We start from the raw sequence: 24,356 nt of genomic DNA, 5'->3' as shown, positions 1-24,356 counted from the left end.
TGCTGATAATCAAACAGTTATTGTTCCCCATTGACTTCCATATAGAAAAATACTATGGAAGTCAATGGGGAGGAGAAACTGTCTGGTTATCAGCATTCATTAAAATATCTGCTTGTGTGTTCAACAGAAGAAAGAGATTCAAACAGGTTTAGAACATCTTGAGGGCGAGTAAATAACAAAATTGTCATTTTTGGGTTAGGGTTAGGGAACTATATCTTTACGTGCCAGAGACAGTGCATCTAAAAACAAGATAATAATCATCTCTCTCTCTCTCTCTGCATTATGGTCATAGTTTTACTACTGGATTGCGCTGCCATCATGTGGTAGAATAATTCATTGCAATGAGTGGATTTTTTTTTATTATTTTTTTTAAAAGAGTTCAAAAGTAGACAGAAAAAACTTTAAATAATAATTATTGAATATTTGAATTATTAGCACTAGGCTGTAAAAAAATGAACGCTTCCATTTGGTACATCTTTTATTACAAAACATTGTCATCCCACAATTAATCTTACAGTAATTCCAAAGGATCATAGTTTCGAATCAGTAAAAGAACAGCAGATAAACCACAAAGACACTGTATGCACCTCTCAAACAGAACCAAGGCACTGTACAAGCTTTAAAATCGGACATTATACAGACTCTGAGATCTACTGGCCATTTCCAGGTAATAACCAGAGACGAAAAAGTCTGAACACATCTATATTACTTAAATGCAGAAAAACAAAATCCCAGCCCTTGGATTATGATCAAATGTATGAAGCTAGTGGTCATTCTCAAACCTACAAGAGCACTGCCACAGAAATGGACGTGTAGAACTGAAATCCAGTGATTCTAAAAGAAAACGAACAACCTGTAATTATTACCTGCTAGCAGCGTCTCTGGAGCGTGTTGGTGTTTCTTTGCCCCCTCGAAATCTTCTAAAAACATCAATTTAATCCTGTAGGGCTAAAAGAACCACTGACTGAGTTTCCATTAACTGAATGTCATTATGAATCATTTTAATGTAAAGAAACCATGAACCAACATTAGACTGTGACAACACTACTGGAGCTTTTCAAAGCCCTCAGAGATTTATCCTCCTGCAGAAAAAAAATAAAAAATTCTTCAGCTGTGATTAAATCAACCGAATAGCTTGTTCCTGAGTTAAAAGCTCTTTTGATGAGTGGTGCGATTTTAACATTATGGAAACACCAGAATCCAAAGATGAATCTGGATTTTTACACTAACTGAACTGTGATGCGTCACATCTGTGCTTCGAAGTTTAACTATTATGACATCACTTTGTCGCCGTGGCATTTTCGACACAGTCTGCATCTCATGTTTCACGATTTAATAATCATCTTCATGAGGGCGAGTCAGTGCCTGATCTTACAGCTGAGAGGGACGTTTATCAAATCTGTTTTATATTAAAATTGCGCACATGCAGTTTCTTCTTCAATTAAGTTATTCCCTATGGTACTTTTTGCTCGAGTGGATCTGGTGTTGTTTATGGCAAATGCAAGAGGGTTGTAGGGGGTTAAACATCAAAAGTGCCTGGAAAGAGGAGACGTCCTCTGCCTGTGTCGTTTACCCAGAACCTCCACAACCGCTCAGGTACAAAAGAAAGGATTTTGCATTAATTCTGTTCAAGTCAAGTTCAGCACGAATGTCAACCCATTCCTGGAGGATAGGCTTGGTTTAAAAAGGGTGAAGAAAAGACGACTCTTTGAACAGAGTCCCCTCTCCTTATGTCGCAGAGCGTCAGCTCAAAGCTCTGTGTGTGATTTATCACCTGACAGGAAGAAGAGCAGAAACAGGCGCAAATTAAGCAGATAATTAGAAGAAGGTATTTGGCACTTTCCATGATGAGGCTAAGTGTTGTTGTTGTTCTGTTACATTTCTAAAGAGAGAACTGGAGATATATTAGATAAACTTAATATTTATACACTATCATTCAAAAGTTTGGAGTCAGTGAGATTTGTTTTTATTTTTTTGGAAAGAAATTAATACTTTTATTTAGCATCAACGCATTAAAATTGATCAAATGTGACAGTAAAAACATCTATGTTACAAAATATGTCTGTCAAATAAATGCTGTTCTTTTGAACTTTCTACTCATTAAAGAATACTGAAAAACAATACTACCGTTTCTTCAAAATATTAAACAGCACAACAAATCAGAAATGATTTCTGAAGGATCATGTGACACTCAAGACTGGAGTAATGATGCTGAAAATTCAGTTTTGATCACAGGAATAAATTACAGTTTCCTATATATTCACATAGAAAACAGTTATTTAAAATTGTAATAATATTTCAAAGTTTTACTGTATTTCTATATAAAATAAATGCAGCTTTAGTGAGCAAAACTTATTTCAAACACATTAAAAATATCTTACAGACTCCAAACTTTTAAACAATAGTGTCATAATCTTGACATATGTTGAATAGATATCCAATTTATTGTAAACAAAAACTGAACTGAATTACTGAAATGTTGAGTTAAGTCATTTTAATGATTAAAAAGTAAATGATTGCATAACTTCCCCCCATCAAAACAAAAGAAACATTATTTTTTAATTGTGAAACCAAGGAAATAACACAATGTGGACCCTTAAATGTCAAATAAATACAATGTATTTATGTATGTTTTTAATATTTACATTCTACATATTTTATTTAATTTTATTTATTTCATAAGACATGCAGGCTTGCAAAAAAAGAAAGGGGGAAAAAAAGTACTGTATAATTATTTTCCCTCATGAAGTTGACGAACAACGTTGTTAAGAATTTATATTCTTATTATGCACCATAATCGTGGAAAGTGCCATTCACAGATTACAACATCTCAGTGACAATTACTTCCACAAGACACTAAAAGGAAGAGGACAGATCGGTCTCACCTGGGTGTTTTGTGCCTGTTGTCTGATGGCTGACTGTGGCGCTTTTCTCTTTCTCTCCCAGGAAGTTGTTGTAGATTCTCTTTAGCTCCTGGTCATAGTCGCTCCACTCGGCTACGATACGTACAGCCGCCTGCAGCTTCGGCTCTTTCGTCTGAGGGTTGTTGCACTAAGACAGACAAATGCAAAGTGTCAATTAATGTCCACAAACATGACATGAAAACCCAGTTTTAGTTGCTTTTTATGTGCAGAAAGCAATGGACCTACCAAATCTATAGTCTTGGCTTTCTTTTTAGATGCATCATCACACCAGGTCTCACACCAGAGCCACTCCTGAGGAAGTGACTTGATTGGCACCTGGTGGATCATGTTGTTGGGCAGATCCTGAGAGAGGGAAACAAACAATCAAATCACACTGATAAAGCCTGTTCTGTGTGGGAACTGATAGAGGAGAACAGTTTAAGAACGAACGCCCCACCTGGTCCAGGTTGGACAGGCTGTTGGGGTCTTGACTCAGACCCTGGTACTGGCCTCTCAGTCTGTCTCCAGCTGCGATCTTCCTGAACTTCTTCAGATCCACCACATATAGAGCACTGAGGAGAACACACACACACACACAAATCAAGTCACATTTGCTTATATAGCGCTTTATACAATATAGATTGTCTCACAGCAACTTCAAAGAAATAAAGGGATAGTTCACCCTAAAATGAACATTAATTCATCATTTATTCACCCTGGTGTTGTTCTAATGCTGTATGCTCTTCTTTCTTTTTCAGACTACAAAAGGAGAATTTTTAAAAAAATATCCAGGGTGAGTTGGAGTGAAGTGCAGCACTAATAGAGTCTCATGAACATGCAGTCGCGCGTGTTGAGCATGTGAACTCAATGGCCAATCAGAGACATATCTGTTGAGCGCATGAACTCAATGGCCAATCAGAGAAATATCTGTTGAGCACATGAACCCAATGGCCAATCAGAGACATATCTGTTGAGCGCATGAACCCAATGGCCAATCAGAGACATATCTGTTGAGCGCGTGAACCCAATGGCCAATCAGAGACATATCTGTTGAGCGCATGAACCCAATGGCCAATCACAGACATATCTGTTGAGCGCATGAACCCAATGGCCAATCAGAGACATATCTGTTGAGCGCGTGAACTCAATGGCCAATCACAGACATATCTGTTGAGCACATGAACCCAATGGCCAATCAGAGACATATCTGTTGAGCGCGTGAACCCAATGGCCAATCAGAGACATATCTGTTGAGCGCATGAACCCAATGGCCAATCAGAGACATATCTGTTGAGCGCGTGAACCCAATGGCCAATCACAGACATATCTGTTGAGCGTGTGAACTCAATGGCCAGTCGCAGACATATCTGTTGAGCGCATGAACTCAATGGCCAATCAGAGACATATCTGTTGAGCGCATGAACCCAATGGCTAATCAGACACATATCTGTTGAACGCGTGAACTCAATGGCTAATCACAGACATATCTGTTGAGCGCATGAACTCAATGGCCAATCAGAGACATATCTGTTGAGCGCATGAACCCAATGGCTAATCAGACACATATCTGTTGAGCGCGTGAACTCAATGGCCAATCAGAGACATATCTGTTGAGCGCATGAACCCAATGGCTAATCAGACACATATCTGTTGAGCGTGTGAACTCAATGGCCAATCAGAGACATATCTGTTGAGCGCATGAACTCAATGGCCAATCAGAGACATATCTGTTGAGCGTGTGAACTCAATGGCCAATCAGAGACATATCTGTTGAGCGCATGAACCCAATGGCTAATCAGACACATATCTGTTGAGCGCATGAACTCAGTAGCCAATCACAGACATATCTGTTGAGCGCATGAACTCAATGGCCAATCAGAGGTTTTGACAACACTAATCATGGGTCTACCGAGCCACTTTAAACTGCCAAAATGAATCTGTTTGATATGTATCATCATCTAAAATAAAGGTAGATGAAAAGGCCCTTCTTACCTGATGTGGTATTTACGTCCTGCCAAGTGACTGGCCCAGTAGCCGGACTTCCAGAAACGGTATCCGTCCATTTCTCTTCGGCTCTCACAGAAAGGCGTGTAACCGTACGGTGCCCCCTCCAGATCAAAGTCCCGCAGCTCCTTCAGGTCGGTGCGAACTATCTGTAGGACAAAGCACATTCATCAATCCTAGACTGTCTGATTTTTTTTTTTTGGTCTTTTCATTCACAGACATATTAAAAAGATCACTAAGATCACTGGAAATGAGGGGTGAATGGGATCAGGACATGACATGGTAAGACTTAAACATGCATTTCCCACAAGAACATAAATACTTAAATATTATAATATTTTTATTTATTTGTTGTTATTGTTAATATTTAAACTCCAACTGTATTTTTCTTCACCCAAAGGTGGCAGCAGTGCATCATCCGCTGCGTATGATGCTCTCTCCAGTTCGCATAACAAACACCCTGGGATTACAACTTCTATGAGTGATCTGTCTGTACATAAACGTGCGAAAATAATCTAATAAGGGCAGACGGGTGCTTAATGCTCACTAGAGACTGCATTGCTATGTTTCTGTACCTGATCCGCATCTACAAAGAGGAACTTGTCCACAGCCAGGGGGAAGAGCACATCGAGGAACAGGATCTTATATCCCCAGATGATCCTTTGCTTTTCCGTCTGCTGGTGAAGCCAACGTGGCCATTTATATTGAACCAACTCGTACTGGAAACCATACTTCTCTGCCATATATGGAATAAACTCCTGCAAGAGACACACACACACGAGTATGTAATGTACATACTGTTCAAATGTTTGTAGTCAGTAAGGCCCTGTTTACACCTGGTATTAAGTTGTGTTTTGGTCGATCAGATCACAAGTGAACAATGATAAATACAACCAAAACACATCTTAATACCAGCTGTAAACAGGGCCTAAGATTTTTTTTAAAGAAATGAACACTTTTATTCAGCAAGGATGTATTAAATAGATCAAAAGTGACAGATTTGACAAACAGCCTATATGCCATCATGCTAAATCTTGAACCCAGTACCTTAAAAGTTGGAGACAGGTAGTTTTTGAGGAACCAGAACTTGACAGGTGTCTTGGTGTGTTTGAGCACAGACAGCATCATTATCCTGCAGAGACAGAGAGAGGTCAAAGGTCAACACGGTGTGCCTGCAGTGACAAGCCACAGAAGAGTTATGAGAATGACCTTCTAAACGGAGTTGCATTACACAACCAATAACACTGCCGCTAACAAGATACGGCAAGTCTAGAGATCAGCATTTCAAAGCAGGCCTATTCCCTCAAAACAACAACAACAACAACAACAACAACAACTTTATTTAAGTAAAATGTCACAAAAAGTCAAGATGTGACCCAAGCCAGACGGTCACGCAAAGTTATTGCATTTTCTTAATATGTGAAATTAGAAGATGTATGGGTGTCATTTTTCAGCATCACATAAGGATATACACAAGAGGATTTGTCTGTATTACATGTCAAAGCAGTAGCAATAAGATATCATTGCATAAGAATGATATTAAAGTCATATATTTGTCATAGCAGAAATGTCAGGATCCATTTGAGAACATGAACAGGGCTTTACGCTAACATTGTTTTTTTGTCTATGCAAACAACGGCAGCCCTGAGAGACTTTACTCTGAGCCAGGATATTTTTTTTAATATAACTCTGACTGTGTTTGTCTGTAAGAAGATAGTCATATACACCTAGGATGGTAAATATGGGATAATTTTCATTTAATTAATTTGCATCTCTTTAATATTCAAGCAGAATACCTTAATTTCATATTGGGGTGAAAATCCAATATTTTTGCTTTACAAAATCCTAGTGAAAAGTAGCTGTTTTACCTGAGGAACCTCTCGTACAAGTGACCGGAGGCCACGGAGAAAATGTTGATGACATCGTCTTTCTCCTGTTTGGGCTCTTCTGGCTTTGAAGCACCAGTAAACCCTCTGAAAGAGAGAAAGAAAGAACCATTGAGTAGACAAATATTGTAAGTGAGTGCTGAAGTAGAGCTGAACAGAGCTGCTGGGTTTGTGTACCTGGTTAGAGATGTCCAGAATCCAGAGTCGTTCTCATGGGTACCATCACTGAGAAGCTCCTCGTTCATCATATCAGGCTTTTTCTGCACCTACAAACATGATATAGGGCAACAGAATCTATGCATTAAATCCCATCGCACTAATGCTGAGCACATGCGCTGGTTTAAGACAGTTTATTATGGTAATTCTGAAAAGCTTCATTCACAGACAGGCAGGTTCCTGAAAAAAATGACCAAATAAATACAGCTTTGGTAAGTAAAGACTTTTCAAAAACAAAAATTTAACCAACCCCAAATTTTTGAACAGTTTGTACATCATCTAATAACTTCTCAGTTATTAAATCTCAGTTAAACGCTCAGCTAGGAAGTTAAAATTGTGTCCTGTATTGTTGTAACTTCACAACTCCATGGAAGCTTGTTTTCGCCATGAAATAAAAAATAAAAAAGGTAATTGCAACTTTTTATCTCACAATTCGGACTTTTTTTCTCGAAATTGTGATTTAAATTGTGTTTTAAAGTCAGAATTGCATGATATAACGACAGAATTGCGAGTTATAGTCAATTTGCGAGTTATAAAGTCAGAATTGTGAGTTATAAAGTCAAAATTGTGAGTTATAAAGTCAGAATTGCGAGATATAAAGTCAAAATTGTGAGTTATAAAGTCAGAATTGTGAGATATAAAGCCAGAATTGTGAGTTTTAAAGTCAGAATTGCGAGATATAAAGTCAAAATTGTGAGTTATAAAGTCAGAATTGCGAGATATAAAGTCAAAATTTTGAGTTATAAAGTCAAAATTGTTAGTTATAGACAGAATTGTGAGATATAAAGTCACAATTAACTTTGTTTTATTTTTTTTTATTTAGTGGCAGAAACAAGCTTCCATACAACTCCATGTGGCGACATTCCAAATGACCCACTAATAGGACAAAAAAAGGTTAAATTCCTCTGTTATAAGGACAAACAAATATTTTATTCAAATGCAAAATGCTGTTTCACAAAAAAAAAAAAAATCAGCGGCATTAAATTTATTTCTCAACGTACCAGCCACTGGCAAGTGAGGTTAATTTTGACTGCCAACTTCTGATAAGGAACCAAGCAACCAAACCCTGAGACAAGCACTGCTGCATAAACAAACACATTCCCGGTGGCCCATACAGTATACTTAAAGCCACAACGTGTCAAAAACTCAGAGATATATATATATATATATATACTCATTCTTAATCCACCCACAGCCCCACAGGAAGCAGCACACCTCACATCGGACACACACCCACACACCTGCTGACATATGACAGCCTGTCAGATATTAGAGTATATACTGGAAACGTGAAGACACTCTCGCTCTCCATCTCTCCAGTCCAGCAGAAGAGGAAGGAATATCTCACAGCCACCCAAGAACATTCATCTCCGCTAATACCCTCAGACTCCAGAGACCGAGACCTCTCATGTGACCTCACCCCGACACCTGACCCAGAAACCCATTACTTACTTTCACTTTAATGATCTTGCTCTTGAAGCTGTTGAGGACGACGATTAAATCATCAGATTCGGCAGGAGAGTCCGTGCCATCGTGACTGCGACAGGGGAATTAAAATAGTGAACCGACAAATCAAGTGAAGAGACAGAAGTACATTAGGAAAGACAGACGTGTGACACGCCATAATAATAGGGTACCTGTAGATTTTGTAGATATCATCCGACCTGCCTTTCCGCAGTCTGAGCATCCAGGCTCCTGGGTTTGCTTTTAGCTGGAAATAACCCTGTTACAGACGATCACAGAAAGGGAAAGTGACCTCTGAGACACTTATTGAGGCAATTATTTTTCCCAGATGAGTGTGTGACGTCCACTCACCAGGTTGGCCATGACGATGGTGTCGACTCTGACGGGGTCAGACGCAGTGCCCAGAGTGAACTGCAGCCCACGGGGCGGCTGACCTGTCGTTACGTCAAAACAATGACCCTCCAGTAATAAATGTTCCAGCTCATATTCAGCGGCCACGACACTGTCAACCTGCACAGAAGAGGATATGACTTAATTATTAATGAACACAATAATTAATATTTGCCGATGGTTTAATAAATTGCATAATATATATATATATATATATATATATATAAAACACATGAATGAAATGTATTTGGTAGTATACAAGAAAACAATATTGGGTATTTGTTATAATACAATAAAATGCCGTTTACATCCAGTGGTTTTTTATGCAGTCTCCCAAAATGCCCATAAAAATCAGGTGTATGGATCAACGGCTAATAAGAGTGACGAGGTCTCTTACCTCTTCGAGGTAGATGTTATCCAGATCGTAGAGTGTGTGGACGGACTCAACCATCCAGCTCTCGGGAGTGTTCAGATTGAGAGTAAACAACGGCGACTGAGGCATATCCAAGAACTTCGCCATCGGACCAGAAGCAAAGCTGCTAGCTGTCAAGAATGAAATCTCCGGTTCCAAGACGTATCGATAAAAACTGAGGGGAAAAAACAAATCCTGCTGATGTTTTATCAAAAACAAACATTATATTATACAAAACAGCAAATTATAAAATATTAACTGGAAGATTTAGTGCTTTATATCTTGTAAATTAAACAGTGAAACATGAAGGTGACTCTGGGTGTCGTCAGAGACAGTTTTCTCTCCTCTAACCTTTTCAGTGGGAGATCAGAGAGCTTGGACTGGCAGTTCATGAACACTCGCAGGTTGACGTTGACCAGCTGCTTCAATACCTGAGTGGGCAAACAGGAAGTGACATGAGTCAAGGTACAAACAACCAAATGAACCGGCTCTCACCGACAGCTGGTCTCAGATGCTGACTGACTGTACCTGTGAAATGTCACAGAGGGGGACCAGATGTCCTGTGATGACTAATGCAGGTATATACACAACACATAAGACAAGCAGGACATGATCCTGGATCATCATCCTTTGCTCAACATTCCTGTCAAATAATAATGGCTCTAACATAACCCAGAGGGTCAAGGTTGGGCTGGTTAGCATGGTCCAGTCCAGCCCCTGCAGGTAGATTCGGTAACTCAACCATCTGCTTCCACATGGCTGTCTTGTGTAACTCAAAGGGATACTTCACCCAAAAATGAAAATCCTGTCAATTACTATCATGTTTTTTTTTGTTTAAATATGCAAACTGATCCTCGTGATTTCAAAATAAAAGTTTAAACCCTCATTCTAAATTTGCATGTTTTGATGTCCATATTTTTGTTGAAGAAATTACTGTGGATGTAGCAAAGAAGTGGCCAAATGTTAAATATTAAGTGAACATTTGAATTAAATGTCTTTTGGCTAATATTAAACAAGGATTTGATTTGCTGTAAAGTGTAAAAACACCATGGAGGGACAGAAATCTCTCATTTCATTTAAAATATCTTCATTTGTGTTCTGAAGATGAACGGAAATCTTACGGGTTTGGAACAACATCAGGGTGAGTAATTTTAATTTTGGGGGTAAACTCTCCTTTAAAGTGAAGGTGTGCTGAAGTTCTCACCAGGAGGAGGGGTGCCAGTTTCTGAGCATCTCTGGTCACCGGATCCACAACAGCTACAACATCGAAGTACACTTCCTCTTCCCTTGGTCTGATCTTCACAGCGCTGTGAAAAGGAATGGAGAGGAAGAAGTTGACAAATGAATTCTACAGATTTAAAGATGATGAGAAAAAATAAGCGACATACCTGTATCTGTCTTCTGCAAAAGTGTGCTCAATCCGGGCCTCACCTTTGGGCTGGGAGGACAGCAGGGCGTCCACCTTCATCACCAGATCACTAGCTCTAAATCACAACACACACAACACAAACACATTCAGGTTAAGTCCCAAAATCTACTCTACACATGAATGAATGCAAATGTTTTTCCATGTCGTCACATTCAGAAACGTCAGAACAAATCAGTTTGAAAAGAATTTTGCTGAGGATCATCATTTTCCCCTAAAGGTGATCGAACAGACCAAACCGTAAACTTTGAGGGCTGGTAGTACTCACACTGTCTACAACGTCACCATGGCTCGTCCCGATCGGCCTGACGGGGCGCTACAATGGTCAAAAGTATGTAATGGCTCATAACTCCTAAACCGCTCATTGCAGGCTGTGTCTTATATCATTGGAATCCTTGGCTGAAGGCGGACAAAACATATGTCTCGGAATCTATGGGAATTTTAGGGTATTTTGGATTTTAGTTGTAGGTTTTTGGCCCGATCGGAACCAAACCATTGCAGAGAGAATCTCTGAAGTCTGTCCAAATATCGATTCACATCCGCGATGGGACGCCAAAACGTTCAAAGTGGGCCACTTTTACCAAAACGGCTGTCGCTCTTGAACGGAATGAGATAATTTCACCAAAATTGGTACACACATGTATGGGTTCGGTCTGTGGTCGCTTGAAAAAGGACGTGGCAACTGGCCACTTGGTGGCGCTATAAATGAAAGAAAAAATAAACAAACACAAAAACGTTTATGGCTATGCAACAGTCTATCCGATTGATTTGAAAACTGGCATGAGATGTCTTTGTCCAAGGCGCCACGATTGTCTACGAGGACACTCACATATCTCGAAAAACACTGCCGCCGCCGGCCAATGAAGTTTGAGCAGCTGTCAGACAATCATACCATATGGTAGAACTCCTCATACTGAGAAACTTTGCCTCTAGGATCGCCGCTGTCCATTGAATCGTTCGTTAAATATTGGAGATTATTTTAAAAACCTACTTTTGCAAACTAGTCCTAGGTTTTTGGTTTTTATAACTGCTAAAAAGCTTTAAAAACCATATATTTCCTTAATAAATTGCCCGTTTTGGCTGTAAATGGTCTGCAATCTATGATCTAAGTGGTTACATGTTTGCTAAATAAAACATAATACCTTTTTACGCATGTGCTTAAAGGCTTTAAAGCGCTTGAACCCTGATAATTGCTGTTTGCAGCTATATTGTTATTTATTTTTGTCACTTTTATTGACGCACATAATAGAGAGAGGATAAGAAACTAGATCCGAACTGGTATTGCCCACAAGAGTGCCACCAAAGCTGAGCAAATGGCAAAGTTTGTTCAAACTCTCTCACCGAGACCCAGATTCAAGCGCTGATAAAGACAATCACTGCCTCCTCTATTACAGCCAACACTTCAATAATCAGCCCTCTAAAAGTTTACTGAGAGGATAATGAACATGGTGTCACCGACTCAGTCTGCTCTTCCAGTAAATACACATAAAACGCAACGTTTATTACGTCTCCGTCTTCAAGGCAGACGGACACACTTCATTAAGAGGAAGTAATTACTGCAGAGAGTACATGTGTAATGCATCGTAATCCTTCCACAGCTCTGACATGGAGCTCTGCTATTGGTTATACATGCAATCTGATTTGAATACATAAACGAAAGCATCTGTAACTGGATTGGTCTAGCATACCTGTCTTCTACCATGCCCAGCTGTTGAATCTTGCCCTTGATGCGCTCCCCTGATGTCTTTAGGATAATGCTCTCCAAAAGCAAAAAATCATCCTGGTTAAAGACCTCCCCTTCTTCCAATGGACCAATGATCTGCAGAGAAAAACAGGAAGCTAAATAAAAGCAGCTTTCACAGTATCAGAAGTCTTGCTATACAGCTATCATCTAACTTACTCTTCCATTACTGATCACAGCTCTCTGGCCCTTCTTCAGTTTGAGGACATCCTTGCAGTAGGCAGAGTGAGCCAACAGGAAGTTCACATTGGAGGACTCGTATGCACTCTTAAACAGAGGAACATCCATGCCCTGTAGTGCAGAAAAATGCAGAAGGATCTGGTTAAATTGGTTCTATATTAAATTCTGCAGTTAAAAAGTGACATTCGCAGCAGGAACAGTGAAATAACCCTGAGCAAATAATCCATCACAACTGTAAACGAATTACAGGAGAGCTTATTTTACCCCGACAGCAAACTCCGCAATGTCACTCCCTCCGTAAAGAGCCTGTGCCGTCTCTTCTTTAGCCATTTTGGTGATGAAGTTTTTGGCGTTGTTGGAGGTTTGGGTCTGCATAGCTGACCATATGGCTCGAGCAATCAGGCTGTTCTCATTAGATGTGTTCTCGCTGGGATTATTGATCATTCCTAATCGTACATTATTACTGGTTTTCTAAAGTTAAAAAAAGAAAACAAATTATGGTTAGTTCAGACTTGTTTTTCCCACTCTGTGACAAACATTTAAAGGTTAGAGTTGTATAAATGGAGCTGTTATATAAATGCATATAAATGGCATGCTAGGTTAAAATATCCAGTGTTGTTACTGATTACTAACACTAATGAAAAATTAAGTGAAATAAAGCTGAAACAAAACAAAATATAAATATTAGATAAAATAATTAAAATTATATATATTGCCTTGGCAATTAACTGAAATAAATTAAGTACTAAAAATACTAAAACTGATTATTAAAACTGTAATAGAAACAAAATAGAGCCAAAAAGAAATATAAAAAAAAAACTAATGAACATTATTCAGCACAGAACATATGCATGTCTAAAATTAACATTCACCAAATGCCAAGAAAAAAATATTCGTAACCATGTGAATGCAGCAAAAATAAAATAAGATGAAATAAATAAAACATTTTAATTAAATTAAATATATATTTGTGCTTGAATGTGCCTCTAAATACATATTAAAATTTAATTTGTAAAAAAATTGATATACAAAATTATGGAAGAATAAAATGAACTGTCCAGTGGGATTTTCCACTATTTTCCTATAAATATATGTATACCAAGATTTGGATTGTTCTAGAAAAATAGTTCTAGAAAATTGCAGAAAGTTCTCAACAGTCCAGAAAGTCTTAGTTTTTTCAATTTTTTATCTGGGGTGACCTTTTATAAGAAAGTATAGCCTTTTTCATTGAACTTTTGCAAAAAAACATTGATTAGTTCAGGATACAGGAAATCTTTTATTTAAAAAATAATCAAAAAGTTATAACCTTATTGCGCAAACACATACAGTACCGGTCAAAATACTGGACTCATGACTATTTATTTGATCAAAAATACAGAAAAATCAGTAATATTGTGAAATATTATTACAATTTAAAATAATGTTTTTCTATTCTAATATACTTTAAAATATAATTTATATCCTGTGATCAAAGCTGAATTTTCAGCATCACCAGTCTTCAGTGTCACATGATCCTTCAGAAATCATCCTAATATGATGATTTATTATCAATGTTGGAAACAGTTGTGCTGTGCAATATTTTTTATAACCTGTGATACTTTTATCAGGATTCTTTGATGAATAAAAAGCAAAAAAAGAAAAGCAGTTATTTAAAATAGAAATATTATGTAACAATATACACTACCGTTCAAAAGTTTGGGGTCAGTAATTTTTTTTCTTTTTATGAAAGAAATTAATACTTTTATTCAGCAAGGATGTTTTAAATTGATAAAAAGTGATAGTAAAGACTCATATTGTTAGAAAAGATTTATATATTTATATATTTGCATCACAGAAATAAATTATATTTTAAAGTATATTCAAATTATTTTAAAATGTAATAATATTTCACATTATTACAGTTTTTCTGTATTTTTCTGTACAGCTAACATTGACATTAACTGGCTCAGTGACATTGGCCTACCATGTGACGTATCGCATCATACAGCAGCTGGCGTCCCGAGGGCTGGTCAAAGTCTCCTACTACCCAGAAAGTCACTGGACGGATGATGCCATCATCTGCAAGTCATTGAAGAACAGACACATGAGCTTAAGGAAATTACACAGCCGAGACATGCCGTCCTCATGCAATCTAAAGAGGTGAGTGAAAATGATGTGAGGAACTGAAAGGATTCTTGCTTTAACAATCGAAAAGGAGTTTCTGAAGTGCCCAAGCGGCACACAAAGACAGACAGGCAATTTCAACCTAGATATAAACCTGTAAACGTTTGTAAAAGAAAGATATTACAGGGGACCACAGGATAGAAGGAGATTCTCTTTCATCCATCACACGGTGACAGTTCGGACAGATGACAAATGCACAGCTGTGCGTAAATCAATAGCAAGCTTCAGAAAACTGTTAAAAGAAAACAACAACAAAAAACAGACTTGCAGACACACTTAAAAAGGAATATTCTGGGACATTTACATCAGTGGCATGCTGTCAATAATTTAGGCTCATTCTCAGTATATTTTGAAGAAACAAAAACAATAAACGCTTATTTGCAGGAATGTACTTATGGAAGTCTAGAACATTTCAGAATATGAAGCTTGTGTTTTTGTTCAAGCGATAACATTAATTATTCCATTTGTTTTCATAGCAACTTCCAGTTTCATTCTAACTTCTTCCTGAGTCTCTCCATCAGTGTCGACTCCGGTTTGAACAATGTAAGGCTGAACACCGTTACTGACAATCCTCATTTTGGCTGCGTGAGATTCTCCAGCTTTTTTGTTGTTAAACGACTGAAGCGTGAGCTGTTTAAGCTCCGCCCTCTTCTGAAAAGGGGGCCGGGAGCAGCAGCTCATTTGCATTTAAAGGAACACACACAAAAACTGTGTGTTTTTGCTCACAGTCAAATAGAGGCAAATTTGACAAGCTATAATAAATGATCTGTGGGGTATTTTGAGCTGAAACTTCACAGACACATTCTGGAGACACCAGAGACTTATATTACATCTTGTAAAAAGGGGCATAATAGGTCCCCTTTAAATATTTATAGATGTTTTGCACACTATAAGTGTATTCCTGTAAATGTATTTCCCATTTGTGTACACAAACTGTGAGACAGAGTCAAAATTGTTTCCTGTGGTAATCGACAGCATGCCGCAGATGTGGTACACAGACATCAAGTTTTGAATAACCCAGAATATTCCTTCAAGCAACAGAGAGTGTTATGTTAATGACAGTAATGTAGGAGTTTTCTAACAACATTTGCACTACGTTTAGATGAGATCTATGGGAAGTGGGCCGTCAGTTAAGTGAGTATAACAGCTCAATGCAATTACCGGAAACGTCCCTGGTTGACATCCCTGAAAACAGCATTCAAGAAAAGAGAAATGAAGAAACAAATAAAGACAGACAGATATATTTAGTTTTCTGTGTCTAAAGTCAGGTGTACGCTGTAGTTGTTTCTGTTCTCCATGAGTGTTGCCTATCAGATAATATACAATGAGGCCTAGGGCTGCTCGATTATGGCAAAAATGGCTGCGTGACATTCTCCAGCTTTGTTGTTGTTGAGCAACCGAAGCGCGAGCTGTTAAAGCTCCGCCCTCTTCTGGAAAGGGGGCGGGAGCAGCAGCTCATTTGCATTTAAAATGACACACACAAAAACGATATGTTTTTGCTCACACCTAAATAGGGGCAAATTTGACAAGCTATAATAAATGATCTGTGGGGTATTTTGAGCTGAAACTTCACAGACACATTCTGGAGACACCATTGAAAAACTAATACTTAATAGCATCTTTACACAGCAGAGTTAAGCCAGCTCTGTGCCTGTTCAAAATTCTGTGTAAATACACAATGCCACATAAAAGAAGACCTAAAATATACCGGATCTGACCCACCTCAGCCCCTAGAATCAAAGGTGACACAATGCGGTTTTGGTTCAGTGTAAATGGAGCACAAAATAATGCTGCCCTAAGCAGGGCTGCACGATTACTAAAAATTAACTCGAAATCGCGCTTAAACCAATTGTAAAATCGCAAAGCCTGTGATTTATTTTACGCGCAGCTGGTCAGTGAAGCACGGCTCTGTGATCAGTAATAAATGCTGCTCCATCTGAAATCACTGCTAATTTGAGTCGCTTATAACGTGCTTTTGAAAAAGCAACAGGCGTCAAACATCTTTCCAAACATGAGAAGCATTTATAAACCTCTTGTCCAACAAAAGACAACATTTAATGACATGTTTTTACTCCAAACTCACTCCATAACATCAGTTGAGTGTTTGAAAACATCCGTCTGTGAGATGATGTGGCTTCTTACACAGAATAAGACACAACATATTATTTCATAGTATTTACTGTGATAAAGGCTATGTTGATTAGCATTGCATTATAAATGTACTTTATTTTCATGAAAATACCCGAAAAGGGTTGAATAACTCAGATAATTTGCAGCCTTTGCCAAATCTTAAAATTCTTATTAATTTCCAATTTCATATTTGTATTTATTTCTCATTTTGTATTTATATTTATTTTTAATTTTAAACCTTAATTTTATAGAATTCATTTTTGTTAAAAATGTTATTTTCCCCACTAGTTTAATTCCTGTGTAAATGCATTTATGCCAGATCAAAACAGGATTAAACTGTCTGTGTAAATGCACATTTTCCTGGTTCTATTCTTCAGAATTGGTTTCTAGGACGCTTTTTCCTGTTTAAAGATGCCCTATTATGTAAGTAAAAGGTACTCAAATCAGTTACAGAAGACAAGTAAACAGTCAGCAATACAATAACAACAAAGAGACGAATTATGACGAATAAGTAATAGCGTACAACAGAAACTGAATAAAGTAATGAAATGTAAAATAACACTGCTGTATACATTAAATATAGACTAATCCTTATTAAAACTACTTATGTTATTCATTCAAGAGCAGCCAGTGATTTTCTCTTTGTCTTTTGTTGTTTGATTAACATTAATGACAGCAGCAGATTTATTAGGCTGCCGTCACTTTAAGAGCTGCACTGATCCATTATACTGTTACACACGTGTTTTCTTTCTCAACTGTATACATTTACTTAAGACATAACCGACTGTGTTTACTAGGATACTCGCCAAAACGGCATTTCAGAATTTTTGTGTCTAGGCTATATGACCTTTTAGGCATGTATCCGAAGCCCACAGTATTTTTCCCTGGGGAAAAGCGTCTCTTTCGTGGCTTAAAGCGCTTTTAATAACACTGTTAAATATCAAGCAAGTCCTGCAGTTTAGCAGCAGTAAACTGCATTTTACAACACACTTATTCAGCTGATTTGGATGTTAAGAAAGTGCACCGCTGTGAAGGAAAGGAAGGTGCGCTGGATGTAATGTGGCACAATAACTACATAATTAATAATACCTCAATTATCTTGTTTTCATAATTGCTGGAAGCCAAAATTTAAATCGAAAAATAAAATCAAAATTAATCACACAGCCCTAATGAGGCCAAAGCAGACTATATGACATTAACTGTCTTTTATGTCAGACAGTGTCAAATATGCCAGTCAAGACTTTGGTCACAATAGACAGTGTTGACTGGTTGATATAATTCACAAATCCATGTCCGTCATCTCCATTTGCATGTGACTGTTCATTCTCCAAAGTGAACTATTATAACTCAAAAGGAACACTAAATAATGAGATATTTGTTGCATATGATATAGAAAACAATTTGGTATCAATTACTATTTCTCAGTGAGCATGTCACACTTGGCAAACCTAGACTGCCAAACTCTCTTAAGACAAAAATCTTTGACGATTTCTGAAATTTCTCTCAAAACCGCAGTGTTCACCAGGCAATTAATGTAAGATGGGCAGAACCAGCCAAGAAAGACAGATTTCATTAAAGGCTCCATAGAGAAACCCTCCATTGTTCATGTTTATGTAGGCCAGAGTGTTTCTCATGGAGATCAATAGCAGCAAATCGCCTCACCTTTCTTTGTCATGTAGTTCATGCTGTTGGCCACCGCTGCGTTCTTGTCTTTGGTGTCCAGAAAGAGGAAACGTGCATATTCGTCAATAAAATGATTATCTGGAAAAGAAGAGACTTGTTTTTTTTGGAGATCAGGTGATGGCAAACACTTGGGGAGAAAATGAAAACAAGGTCGTGCTTTGTTCTCAGTTAGAGGTACATTCATATTCATAATTGAATCTAACCAAAGTCATTTCGAATGCAGCTATTTCTGAACATCGAGTGCTATTTGAGTTCAGATTGAAATGAGTCTTTTTTTTCTCAGCTTCCTGCAAATATACTATTCAAAAGCTATTCAAATTCAGTTTCATATTCCTTGCAAAAACAAAGTAGTTTATGAATATCATTTCCGCGTTCTCATTTGTACGTCTTTGTAAATAAATGGGCTTTCAAGAACAAACAAGACATTTAGCACAGGATTCCCAAAGAGGCAGATATTCATTCCTGAGAGAGCATACGTGTTGTATTTCTAAAACTAGCTCGTTTACAGAAAGAAAAGCTATTTATGATTCAACAGGAAAGAACTGCAGAGCAGCAAAACACTGAGGAAACACAAGTTTTTTTAAGAACACAGTCAGGCAAGAACTCACTGGTGGCAGAGAGGTCCAGATAATTCCTGCTGGTGCTCAGGATTCTGGAATTGATTCGTGGGACCACGTTGGGCTGATTCATGATAAAATCCACCACATCATGGTCACTGTTCAGCTCACCCTGAAAGGATTATGGAAAGCATTTCAAAAGATGACACTGATAATAAATAAGCCTGAACCGTACTTCAGATAAATGCAAAAATAAACGCATTAATAAATAAATAAACTCGCTCTCTCTATACAGGGCTTGACATTAAAGGATTAGTTCACATTTCTGAATTCAAATTTCCTGATAATTTACTCACCTCCATGTCATCCAAAATGTTTATGTCTTTCTTTCTTCAGTCGAAAAGAAATGAAGGTTTTTGAGGAAAACATTCCAGGATTTTTCTCCAAATAGTGGACTTCACTGGGGTTCAACGGGTTGAAGGTCCAAATGTCAGTTTCAGTGCAGCTTCAAAGAGCTCTACATGATCCCAGACGAGGAATAAGAGTCTTACCTAGAGAAACCATTGGTTATTATCTAAAAAAAATTTAAAAATTATATACTTTTTAACCAGAAATGCTCGTCTTGCACTGCTCTGCGATATGCAACGCATTACGTAATCATGTTGGAAAGGTCACGCGTGATGTAGGCGGAAGTACCGCGGTAGGGCGAAAAACTCCATCTCATTTTCTCCTCCAACTTCAAAATCGTCCGACATCGTTGTTTTACTTTTTTTTGTAAAGGGCGTTTGACTTAGTCTTTGCACGTTCTCTTTGTAGACTCTGAATCGGTACTTCCACCTACGTCACGCGTGACCTTTCCAACATGATTATGTAATGCATGGAGCATCACAGAGCAGTGCAAGACAAGCATTTGTGGTTAAAAAGTATATAATTTTTTTTATTTTTTTAGAAAATAACCAATGGTTTCTCTAGATAAGACTGTTATTCCTCGTCTGGGATCATGTAGAGCTCTTTGAAGATGCACTGAAACTGACATTTGGACCTTCAACCCGTTGAACCCCAGTGAAGTCCACTATATGGAGAAAAATCCTGGAATATTTTCCTCAAAAATCTTAATTTCTTTTCAACTAAAGAACGAAAGACATAAACATCTTGGATGACATGGGGGGTGAGTAAATTATCAGGAAATTTTAATTCAGAAGTGAACTAATCCTTTAATGTCAAGACCTGTCAGCAGGTTTATTAGGCTGCTGTCACTTTAAGAGCTGACGCACGGATCCATTATACTGTTACACATGCGTTTCTTTCTCAACTGTTTACATTCACTTCAAAAATTACTGACTGTGTTTACGTGAATACTCACCAAGACCGGCATTTTGACATTATTTTGTGTGTATTTGACTGTTTAAGTGCAATGATCAGTGAAAAAGGACTCAATTTAGTACTGAGAGGCGGCTTTATGTGGCGCACACTGGGTGTGAGAACAAAATCTGCGGGAATGAGTAAAATTATGCGCAATACGCGCAATCCCACGCCGAAATTCAAGCCCTGTAACACCAACAATATTCATCTGGAGCAAATGAAACGAGGCGGTTTGTGTGCCAACTCGCTGTCGGAGAGATGAGAGAGAAAGAGCAGCTGGTGTCGTGTAACTATTCTGTGGGAAATGAGTATTGGAAGCATTTCAGATATTTCAGTATCGAGTGACGTGTGATACGTTTTAGCTATTTTTTAGAAACAGTGCAGTAATATAATGTGCTACTTTTTAAAGTAATGTGCAGCTACAGAGACTATGGGTGACAGACATGTAATTCTCACCAGATAGACGGTGCGCTGAAAAAAGCTGGTGGTCTCCAGGATCTTGTGCATGACAACGGTCTCGAGTTCATCGGGGTCCAACTGCTCACGCTGTAAAGGCATTCCATTATACAACACCACGGGCAGCGGGCCAACACCAGTCTGTTCATAATATGCCTTTCCCTCCTGTGGAGACAGAGAAGATATTACCTCAATAAGGGTTATAGTTACTGCTAGAAAGAGCGATTAGCGCAGGAACCACCTCTGGCTGACAGTTACATCTCTACAGTTGACCAAACATTATCACATCCACTATATTTTTTCTCTTTCGGCATTAATATGACATCTGAGATGAGGTACTGCTGAAATATTTAAAGCATACACACTAGAAAAACAAATTCCTCACTTTTCTGTTGTTGTCGTAGGCAGAGTCGGGCCCCAGGATGCTGCTGATCTCTACATACGGATATCTCTTCTCCAACACACCCACCACATGCTCCACCTTCAGCTTGCCTCCGCTGGGAACTCTGTTCAACATCTGAGAGACAGAAGATGATCACAACACATCCCTACATCAACATGTTTGTGGTTTTTAGTCCACGTCTATTAGATTTGAGTGTGCTCCTAAACAAATACAAAATTCACTTGTAGCTGATATACATTTAAAATTCATAGTCTTTCTCTTTTGGAAAAACAGACCAGAAATACTGAGCACTCACTGATTTTGTCAATTGCTCCCCCAATACCACCTACTTCTGAATCTAAATTGGTGTTGTACGAAGCACTGGTGATGATGCTGACTTACTGATACGATGGCGTCAAAGGCCATTTGGCTGTCCGTGTCATCAGCGATGTAGTTGAAAGCTCGAAGCAGAGCCACACCAGCATCCTGCATCCCATCAACATCATCAGAGTCATTAACCACAAACACCACTCCAATCCTGCAGACAGACAGAAACAGAGAATCACAACAGCTCCACTGACAGCTTACAGAGACGACCAGCCACTTTAAGCCTAAATGAGAGAGTTTATTTACAAAAAAAAAAAACAATCTTCAGGATGATTAAAGGGATAGTTCACCCAAAAATGAAAATTATCCCATGATTTACTCACCCTCAAGCCATCCTAGGTGTATATGACTATTTTCTTTCAGACGAACACAATCAGAGTTATATTAAAAATATCCTGGCTCTTCCAAGTTTTATAATGGTAGTGAATGGGGGTCGAGATTTTGAAGCCCAAAAAAGCTCATCCATACATCATAAAAGTAATCCATACGACTCCAGGGGGTTAATAAAGACCTTCTGAAGTGAAGCGATGGATTTTTGTAAGAAATATATCCATATTTGCATCTTAATAAACTGTAATAACCAGTTTCTGGCAAACATCCATACGCAAGTCGACTCACGGCGGATGCATAACCCCTTACCCGACGCATTGACAAACGCAGAAGTGCAGAGGATAGAGCAAAACAAAACACCGGTCATGGATACGAGGATACAAGCTTGAGTTTGTTGCCCGAACAGTGTCTACTCTCACCTACTCCTACGACATGAGTCGGGTCAGAGGTCACACTTCCGCCGTAAGTCAACTTGCGTATGAATTTTTGTCAGAAGCTAGTTATTATAGTTTATTAAGATGTAAATATGGATATTTTTCTTACAAAAACCCATCGCTTCGCTTCAGAAGGCCTTTATTAACCCCCTGGAGCCGTATGGATTACTTTTATGATGGACAGATGCATAGATTTTTGGACTTCAAAATCTCGACCCCTATTCACTACCATTATAAAGCTTGGAAGAGTCAGGATATTTTTAATATAACTCTGATTGTGTTCGTCTGAGAGAAGATAGTCATATACACTTAGGATGGCTTGAGGGTAAGTAAATCATGGGATAATTTTCATTTTTGGGTGAACTATCCCTTTAAGTTGGATACTTTTTAAGGGGCTTTTATGCCTTTATTATATATTGAGAGACACAGAAAAACAGTTCAACGGAGAGGTGAGAATGACATCTGAAAGTGTCCAGATTTGAACCTGCTTTCCTTGGGGAGCGAGTGCGTTGCCACTGTGCCACAGCTCTGACATTAATTCACAGCTGAAACATTAGTCATGTTCTTGTAATAATGTTGGGCCTCTGTTCAGACTGACCTGAGTGGGATGTTGTTGCTGTAAAACATCTCAGCCACGCTGATCAGCTCAGCTGTGTTCACATGGGTCGGATCCAGAATCATCACCTGTGAGAACGAAACACACACACACACACACACGGTTAAATGATTCAGATCTATGTGGGGTTTACATTGTGAATAGTTAATGACTGAAGGAACTTGTCGCACAATGCAATGTTTACACAGCACCTGCGACACTCACCAGATTATGGAAATTCTTCCGGATCTGTCGGATGACTCCAGGAAAGGTGGGCCGCAGCAGCTCCTGCACATTAGAGGGCCAGGACGCATACCTGCCGTCTGTCTCCAGGTTATTAATCCACTGGAGAAAGAGAGAAAGATGGATTATTCTCTATTCTCTCTCTCAGAAAACAGAAAAAGAAAACAAAACATGTTGCTCACGTTAACAGCAGGGCTGCGGATGTCCACGGCATAGTCCGAGTCCGAGGGCTGGACGTTGAGTTTGAGGATGTCGTGGATGTAGGGTGTGTCGATGAGCAGACTGCGCAGACCCTCCATGACCCTCGCCTCATTCCTCAACACATCAAAAATGCTGCAAAAACACATGATAAATATCAACAAACACATCTCGTTTTATGGTAAAGTTTTTTTTTAGGAAATTAATGTGTTTATTCAGCAAGGATGCATTAGATTTATCAAAAGTGACAGTAAAACATTTATAATGTTACAGAAGATTTACATTTGAAACAAATTCTGATCTTTTGAACACAGTATATACTGTATATAATTATAAAAAAAAATATATATATATATATATATATACACACACTATAAATATATACACTATAAATATATATACTAGAAGATAATAATGTAAAGTAACACTCACGGATAATAATGCAATTATGTAAAATGTTTCTTGAGCAGCAAATCAGCATATTAAAACAAAAACATTCAAAAAAAAAAATCTGACTGACACCAAACTTTTGAGCGATAGTGTACATGAAATTATAGTCAAATATTAAATAATTTTTCTTATTTTGTTAATAATTTAATTATCATTTAAAGTCATTTAGACTTTTGCCAATTATATATAAATATAATAAAATAATGAATATAATATAATATAATATAATATAATATAATATAATATAATATAATATAATATAATATAATATAATAATTCGCTTTTTCACCAATATTTTATAATTGCAATTAGATATCCATTAACAAATAAAAGAAATTATCTACTTAAAAAATAGATTACGTTT

At 38.0% G+C, this 24,356-nt stretch overlaps 1 protein-coding gene across 6 annotated transcripts in view; it reads right to left on the bottom strand.

Annotated features, from left to right (window-relative positions):
- Window positions 1-465: 465 nt before the first annotated feature.
- The window catches only part of uggt1 (UDP-glucose glycoprotein glucosyltransferase 1), a 36,162-nt gene continuing 12,271 nt past the window's right edge, over window positions 466-24,356 (bottom strand). For 3 of the 6 annotated variants that reach the window (XM_051916105.1, XM_051916133.1, XM_051916147.1), the window contains exons 13-40: window positions 23,527-23,677; window positions 23,327-23,446; window positions 23,105-23,190; window positions 21,758-21,893; window positions 21,359-21,490; window positions 20,974-21,138; window positions 19,207-19,327; window positions 18,578-18,676; window positions 15,947-15,970; window positions 14,586-14,680; window positions 12,887-13,093; window positions 12,602-12,733; window positions 12,390-12,520; window positions 10,664-10,759; window positions 10,480-10,582; window positions 9,627-9,706; window positions 9,261-9,450; window positions 8,825-8,983; window positions 8,647-8,732; window positions 8,462-8,546; window positions 6,776-7,059; window positions 5,955-6,039; window positions 5,483-5,665; window positions 4,896-5,056; window positions 3,361-3,475; window positions 3,150-3,266; window positions 2,886-3,051; window positions 466-1,774 (exon numbers count right to left, since the gene is read on the bottom strand). In XM_051916105.1, the coding sequence (XP_051772065.1) occupies window positions 1,749-1,774; window positions 2,886-3,051; window positions 3,150-3,266; window positions 3,361-3,475; window positions 4,896-5,056; window positions 5,483-5,665; window positions 5,955-6,039; window positions 6,776-7,059; window positions 8,462-8,546; window positions 8,647-8,732; window positions 8,825-8,983; window positions 9,261-9,450; window positions 9,627-9,706; window positions 10,480-10,582; window positions 10,664-10,759; window positions 12,390-12,520; window positions 12,602-12,733; window positions 12,887-13,093; window positions 14,586-14,680; window positions 15,947-15,970; window positions 18,578-18,676; window positions 19,207-19,327; window positions 20,974-21,138; window positions 21,359-21,490; window positions 21,758-21,893; window positions 23,105-23,190; window positions 23,327-23,446; window positions 23,527-23,677 (3,535 nt within the window). In that variant the 3' untranslated portion in view covers window positions 466-1,748. The remainder of the gene's footprint in view (window positions 1,775-2,885; window positions 3,052-3,149; window positions 3,267-3,360; window positions 3,476-4,895; window positions 5,057-5,482; window positions 5,666-5,954; window positions 6,040-6,775; window positions 7,060-8,461; window positions 8,547-8,646; window positions 8,733-8,824; window positions 8,984-9,260; window positions 9,451-9,626; window positions 9,707-10,479; window positions 10,583-10,663; window positions 10,760-12,389; window positions 12,521-12,601; window positions 12,734-12,886; window positions 13,094-14,585; window positions 14,681-15,946; window positions 15,971-18,577; window positions 18,677-19,206; window positions 19,328-20,973; window positions 21,139-21,358; window positions 21,491-21,757; window positions 21,894-23,104; window positions 23,191-23,326; window positions 23,447-23,526; window positions 23,678-24,356) is intronic. The other 3 variants (XM_051916124.1, XM_051916138.1, XM_051916115.1) reach the window with 3 other exon arrangements.

This window comes from Ctenopharyngodon idella, chromosome 2 (genome assembly GCF_019924925.1).
Source record: "Ctenopharyngodon idella isolate HZGC_01 chromosome 2, HZGC01, whole genome shotgun sequence".
NCBI classification, from domain to species: Eukaryota; Metazoa; Chordata; class Actinopteri; order Cypriniformes; family Xenocyprididae; genus Ctenopharyngodon; species Ctenopharyngodon idella.
This window is presented reverse-complemented; position numbering and strand designations above follow the sequence as displayed.